This window comes from Mycteria americana, chromosome 8 (assembly GCF_035582795.1).
Source record: "Mycteria americana isolate JAX WOST 10 ecotype Jacksonville Zoo and Gardens chromosome 8, USCA_MyAme_1.0, whole genome shotgun sequence".
In the NCBI taxonomy this organism is placed as follows: Eukaryota; Metazoa; Chordata; class Aves; order Ciconiiformes; family Ciconiidae; genus Mycteria; species Mycteria americana.
This window is the reverse complement of record NC_134372.1, coordinates 10,860,224-10,867,000: the sequence shown is the minus strand read 5'-3', so window position 1 is coordinate 10,867,000 and position 6,777 is coordinate 10,860,224. Positions and strand designations below refer to the sequence as shown.

The window sequence follows — 6,777 nt, the reverse complement described above, 5'->3', positions numbered from 1 at the left end:
CGAGGGACTTGCAGCCCAGCGGGGCCTGCTGGGGTCACGGGGACCTCGCTGCCCTGCCCTGCTCCTGCCACCTTGCGCTCCAAGCCTCTGGTTCTCCTTCTGCTGACAGGCAATGACATTTCCAGGGTGATTCACGGGGAGTCCCTCCCTCCCAGAGGTGCAGGCTCACGCTGTGCCCCAGGGCGGGGGGCCTCGCGCTCTCCTGCAGCAGCCCCAGCTCCCTCCCCGCTGCACGTGCGGACAGGCAGCCCCGGCTCTCGCCATCGCCGTGACCTTGGCTAAGGTTAGCGGTGCTCAGCATGCAGCAGGGACGAGTTTACCTAGCTTCTAGCACGTGGGTGACCATATTTCCCCCCCCCAGGGCACAGTCAATACAGGAGAGCCCAGGTTATCGGCACGCAGCATTGGAGGCAGAGCATGTGGAGGTCAGGGTGACCTTGCCTGTCTCTTCCAGAGGAGGGCTGCACAAAGTGGTTCTCTGGAGCTGAGAGGCATCCCCATGCAAGGCAGCCATGTCCTTCAGCCCAGCACATCTGGGAGAGCGCAGCAATGCCCGGTGCAGCACCAGCCCCTCACCCTGGGAGCCCTGCCAGCATTCCTGCAAAAGCTGCTGGTAATTTATGTGGAGCCAATGCAGGCTTGCATGAAAATGAAGCGTGCTGGAAATACACGGTCTGAACGCAGCTGCCTCTGCAGCGTGTGGAGGGACAGGCAGGATGCAGGCATCTTCCAGGGTATCGCAGGGTGGTTGTGTAAGCCCACACCTCCAGGGCACCTTTGGGGGTACACAGCTCTGGGCACCTCCCCTGGGCTTGGGGCTGGGTTTGGAGGGCAAATGGTGCTGGAGAGAGGAGTGAGGATGCACCTCTGATGGTATCACCCTCTGCACCAAGTACCATTGGGATGGGATGGCTGGACCAGGGAAAATGCAGTGGGTGCCACGGCAGGGAGAGCTGCCCCCTCCCGTCATTTGTACCCAGCGACTCCAGCCCCGTACTCACCCTGTGGCCCTCACCTCTGCCATTGAGTTTCTCCCTGAGGAAAACTGAGTGTTGTCCTTTCAACCTCACAGGATTTTGGAAGAGGGCAGCCAGGAGCTGAAGGCTGGGAGGTGTGGGTCCTAGGGCAGTGGGCTGGCTGAGACTCACAGGGAAGCTCCGGCACTGGAAAGGGTTAAATTGCACATGAAGACAGAAAGAAAAGAGAGAAAAAGAAGAGATCAGCTGGTCAGTGCCAGCCTGGTCCAGTCCAGCTTTGCTTTGTGGAACACTAGGTACTGCCTGCCTAGCATCTGCCCCTGACGCCAGCAGCCGGGGCAGGCACGCCGTGACCAGGACGGCGACCCTTTCCTATGGAAACTGGCTTCTCTCTGCTCGTATATTGTGGCCATGGTCCTGCCCCAAGCTGCCCTGAGCACAGCTGATGTGTGCAAGAGGGTGATCCAGAGCCGCTCGCTCAGCTCTGGCGTCTTCTGCCTGATACCTCCCTGTTAGTGCTGAATGCTCCTTCTCTCTGGAGCTCAGGGACTGGTCTCACAACCTGCAGCCGTGCCCGGTGATTGGCACGCTTCAGAATCCTGTCCCACTGCAGTGAAGCAGGTTCCTGAGGTCTGTCAGGTGTTGTGTGTACAAGTAGTGCTTTCCTTTACTGGTTTTGTGTGAAGTGAATTGCCTTGCCTCTTGGGTGCCTGGTGGGGAGGCAGAAGCAGCTGTCTTCCCTTGCATCCCTCCTTGGCCCTGCACTCTCCACCCTACCTGGTCATCACCCATGGAAATGCCTACAGCCCTTTAATGGCTGTGGTGCTCCTGTGGCCTTTTGATTTCCAAAGCAACGATGACTCTGACTTTCCGTCCCTGCTCCTGACACCCCTGAGACTGGCTGCAGTTCTCCTGTATTCCCACTATTGTTTGCTGGTCTCTTCTCTATGCCTCATAACAGGAAAGAACATTGTTATTAAGGGTAACGGTTCAAACTGCTGCCAGTTGTGCTTTTCCCTGAATGACCCTGTGGAGCTGCTCCAAGCTGAGCTCTCTGAGCTCTGGTCCTTCTTATTTGGAGGGTTATGAGTTTGTGGAGTGATTCGCGTTGGTCTTTTTCTGTTAATGTGGCTGGGGCAGACGACTGGGAAGACTACGCAGAAGGGAAGGGGGGAGAAGAACCAGTTCAGTTTGTGCTTGGGGTGAAATTGGCTGCCGGGCTTTTGGTGTACAGGTAAATCCTGTGCCCACCTGTCTTCTGTGGTATTAGTTGATCCAGATCATCTGCCAACAGCAGATGTTTATATATCTGACTATGGAAAATGGGGTTGGAAGGGGCCCCCCACGCGATCCTTGGTGCATCATTTCTGGGCAAGTGAGCAGGCTAAGAAGAGAAGAAGAGAAAGTAAAAGCAATAACTGATGATTCAATGCTCGAGCAACTCTCATCTGATTGCAAGCAGAAACCACAGCAGTGGAGCTGTGTAGGATGGGAAGGAGATCTCTGGATTTAGAAAGGTCAAGAAACATCCCTGTGCTTGAGTCTTCCTGTCTTGCTTCCCCGCAGTTCCTGTGTCTCGTGTATCTGCACTGTTGGGGCACTGGCTGCTGCTTGCCCTCTTCCCTCCAACCTTCTGCACCCTTGGGAGCAAATCCAGCCGGGAGACGCATTGGGGTTGATTTTAGTGGTGGGGGAACTTCACCCTGCAGAGGTGAGGACAGTCTGGAGCCACGTGCCGGGTCCCTGCGCTGGGGCTTTTGCCAAACCCTGCTGGCACCAGGCACCCGCATGCTGAGAGTTTGGGGATGGAGATCCCCTAGCTGCCTCTGACCCCAGCGTGGGCTTTGGATGCAACTCCTGTAGCAGGATCAGGCCCTCTGGGGAACCAGGGGAAGGACTTTGTCTACCTGGGAAAGCTGGAAGAGGGGGAAAGCCAGGACGAGGCAGGCTCCAGTGACCCTGACCTCTGCCCGGGGAACAGAAACCCATTTTTCTTCCCCTTTTCTTTCCTTCCATCTCATTATTCTCCCTTCACGGCAAGGCAGCACTTTGAGAAAGTTGTTGACGTTTTTTTTTCTCTTCTCCCTCTCGGCTGCATAGGGAAGTCCTGCTGGCCTGTCCCCCTTGGCCAGCTCTCCCCAGCTGGCTGCAGAGCCCCAGTGCATGAGCTCGCAGTCTTCCTAGGAGTTGTGCTTTTGTGTGAGTAAACAGCACAGCTCGCTCTTTGTCTCTGTGTGTTTGCAGAAGCATGTCTACCATGCCAGGCCCATGCTCTCCATATGTTTTTATACACACCTGCAACTCCGTTTACCAAATGCTATGCTTTTGCATTCTTTATTAGTTCCTTGGAAGCTGAAAAGGCAGCCCAGGAGCTGCAGTCTTGTATTTGCATGCATCCATCCCTCTGTGTCTCCCGGGGCAGACTCCCCTGCCTCAAGCTGCCACTCTGCCTTGGGTAGAGTCACATCTGTGCCCCAGGGGAGGCCCTTTTGGATGGCTCTGCACTTTGGTTCACCTCCCTGCGTTCTCCTTTTGGTGGCTTGAGACTGTGTTTCTGGGACGGGATCAAGGGCACGTGCCGCAGGAGAGCACGAGCGTGGCTTCTTTGCTTTCACGCTGGGAACGGGGAGTCAAAGGACTCCTTATCTATGGATGGAAAGTTTTCGAGCTGCTTATCAGGTGCTGCCTAGAAGTTAGATTAAAGTCTTGGGAGCAGCAGTTTGCACCGTGGCAGACAGCACGCTTCTCCATTCTCCTTATGCTCATGTGGGTGAATGCCTCTGGGCAAGGTGACATGTGGGTGGCCCAGCCCTGCGGGGATGTGGGTGACCAGGTAGGGGACCGGTCCCACAGCCTGGCACAGAGCTCATTCACCTTGCATCCATCCTGCTCCCTCGCTGCACCTGCACCCCTCCGAGGGGCCTGACCCCTGTGACATGCTTGGGGTGACACCGAGGGAATTTTGGGCTCTAACTTTACATGGGTATTTGTATTTCCAAAAACATTTGCCAACTTAATTTTGGCTATTCTGCTCCTTTCCAGAGATGGGAATGGAACTTGCTGTTGGCTGAACTCGCTGCTGATGCAAACTGACAGCTGAAATGCTGAGGGTAGAGGCTTGGCTGCGAAGGGAAACTGCTGAGCCGTTCTGCAGGGAGCTGGGGACCCAGACCTTGGCTCCTGCAGGGACTCGCAGCCTGACCGCAGGTGCCCTGACTCTGCCCCAGGGCTAATACCCTGTTGCCTGCCCTGTGAAGGGCGGTCACCTTTCTCAAGCACCCTTCAGCTCTGCTGTGGGCCCGGCTTTGCTGGCCGCCCACCACTGGAGAGTGGGACATGGCCAGTTTTTGGGAGCAGCCGCAGCTAATGGCTGCACCCCATTCTGTACAGCAAATTCTGATGGCAAAACTGTCCCCATTACCCAGCAAAGCCAGGGACATTTTGTGCTCCCTGTGAACGGGTGGCAACTGCAGGGTGGGCCAGCCACGTGTGAAGCTGGAGTAGCTGGACCTGTGCTGCCAGCATGGAGGGACGTGAGCTGCTGGTGGTGATGAATTTCTGCGTGGCTGCAAACAGCAAGAGTTGCCTGGGCAAGGATATCCTGCTGGGGCATCGGTTCGTTGCTTAAAAGTTCACGGACAACATGGGGTCCCCATCTCTGCCTTCCTCTCTGGGGATGGACCTACCATCAAAGCCCATACGTGTAAGAAGGCTCTTACCTCTTGAGGGTTCCATCATTCAGCAAGATCCCTTTCCCGTTCCTCATCTCCAGTTTCAGGGATTTACCCTCCTGCCTGTCCTGGCCTTGCCTGCAGCTTCTGCCCCTGGACTGGGCCTTCTGGAGGGAAGGCCAGTAGGAGCTCCTGGGGCCCCCAGTCCTCCAGCAGTGCAGCAAGTGCTGGTACGCCACCCGGAAATCCCTGTTGAGCGTCCCGTAGAGGATGGGGTTCAGGGCTGAGTTGGCATAGCCCAGCCAGAGGACAATGGACATGGGTGTGCCTTTCACCCTGCTGTCCCCCCACATCCCCCGGTACATGAACACTGTGAAGTAGGGGAACCAGCACACAATGAACGCTCCCAACACCACTGCCAGTGTCACGGTGGCTTTGTGCTCTTTCACCATGGGCGGCATGGGGGTGTTGCTGCTGCAGCACCACGTGTGGTTTATCCTCTTGGCTTGCTCCCTCGCTATCTTGAATATCCGGTAGTAGGTGATGCACATGATGACCAAAGGGATGTAGAAGGTGAGCAAGGCATCCACTAGCCCATACATAGGGTTCACCTCCAGCATGCACTCCTTGTTGCAGTTGGGGACTGTGTTTTGGACTGCTGTCCCGTTGGTGTTCCAGCCCAGGTAGATGGGTAGGAAAGAGACCATCAGTGAAACGGTCCAAATAACAACCAAACCCACAGCCACCCGGGAGGGAGTGACCAGCTGGTGGTAACGGAGTGGGGTGGTGACCGCAAAGTAGCGGTCCAGGCTGATCAAGAAGAGGTTGAGGATAGAAGCCGTGCACAGCATGACGTCCAGGCTGGTGTAGATGTTGCACAAAGTGCTGCCGAAGGGCCACTCTTTGGTGAGTTCATAGAAGGCAGAGAACGGCAGCACCAGGAGGCCCAGCAGCAGGTCGGTGATGGCCAAGGAGACAATGATGCAGTTCGTCAAGCTGCGGAGCCGGCGGTCAAGGGTGACGGCCAGGCAGACGATGATGTTACCGCAGAGAGTGATCACGATGAGGAGGGTGAGGCAGGACCCGACCAGCAGCTGCAGGGGGAACTCCATGCTTTTTTGAAAGCTTGTATAGTTGTAACACGGATCCATAGTGCAGTCGCATGGATGGAGCAGTCCTGCTCTCACCGTCTCCAAAGCTACTTGGAGTGAACCTCTACCAGGCAGCCCTAGAGCCCTTTCCAAAGCAACCTTGGGCCTACAGTGACCTTGGAGAACATTGCAGAGTCACCTTATGTGTTCAGCCTTGTATGCTAGGAATGATGCTGCCTAGGGAAAGGTGTGGTTCTGCGCCTGTTGGCCCCATCTGGGAGCTCAGTGCTGGAGCCGATCCCCCGTGGCAGTTGCTGGTGGGTCTCAACAGCTCCCTTTTCCTCTCCTGCCTTCTCCTTTCCCCTGAGTGACCATGGGGTCAGGTCCTGTGGGGTCTCATGCGCTCTGCTTGTTTGGTTGGTGACAGTGGTCAGCAGTGCTCCAGCAGGGACAGAGCTTTGCCACCTCCTGAGGACAACCTGCAAAGAAAGCACAAACTCAGAGCTGCAGTGGGCAAAGGTCCTTTGAGCTGCCCCTCAAAACCCTCCACAAATGGGGTGTCTGCACCTCCCTGGATGCTCTAGCCCACTTAAACCTGAATTGGAAAGTCCCTTGGCAGCCAGGCATGGGACATGTCCCTGCCAGGTGGCCTCCCCCAGCCCCAGGGGTGCCCACGTAATGCAGGGATATCGAGAGAAGGGCAGGGATTTTAGAGGCACCAAGTTCCTACAGGCTTATGATAAAAGCGAGGACTGGGAGGATATGAGGAAAGAGTTTTCCTGAGAAAGCAGTGTGCTTTTCTTATGCAATCTCGCAAAATTAGTCACCACTACATAATTTCTGAAGCTCGGCTGTGGCTGTAAGTCTCATTAAATTTTGCCTTTGTATCTGCACTTTGCAGCAGCACATGCCTTATGTTGGTCCCTGCTGTCAGCAACTATGCTGGCTCCTGCAGCCTGGAGAGGAAATCCTTGCTCTGTTCAGGGCCCTGGGAGGAAAGAGGAACCTATTTGTTAGTGGTGCAATGTCCTGGGCAAG

The 6,777-nt window shown here is 55.9% G+C and overlaps 1 protein-coding gene across 1 annotated transcript; it reads right to left on the bottom strand.

Annotated features, from left to right (window-relative positions):
- Window positions 1-1,057: 1,057 nt before the first annotated feature.
- Window positions 1,058-5,829, bottom strand: HRH2 (histamine receptor H2). Its single transcript, XM_075509801.1, has 2 exons — window positions 4,697-5,829; window positions 1,058-1,163 (listed from the first exon to the last, which is right to left on the bottom strand). The coding sequence occupies exons 1-2, from the start codon at window positions 5,797-5,799 to the stop codon at window positions 1,145-1,147; spliced, it is 1,122 nt and encodes a 373-aa protein (XP_075365916.1). The 5' UTR covers window positions 5,800-5,829; the 3' UTR covers window positions 1,058-1,144.
- Window positions 5,830-6,777: the final 948 nt, after the last annotated feature.

What these genes read in the sequence shown, in the direction of transcription:
- HRH2 (XM_075509801.1), bottom strand. Translation starts at nt 5,799, where the DNA reads ATGGATCCGTGTTACAACTATACAAGCTTTCAAAAAAGCATGGAGTTC.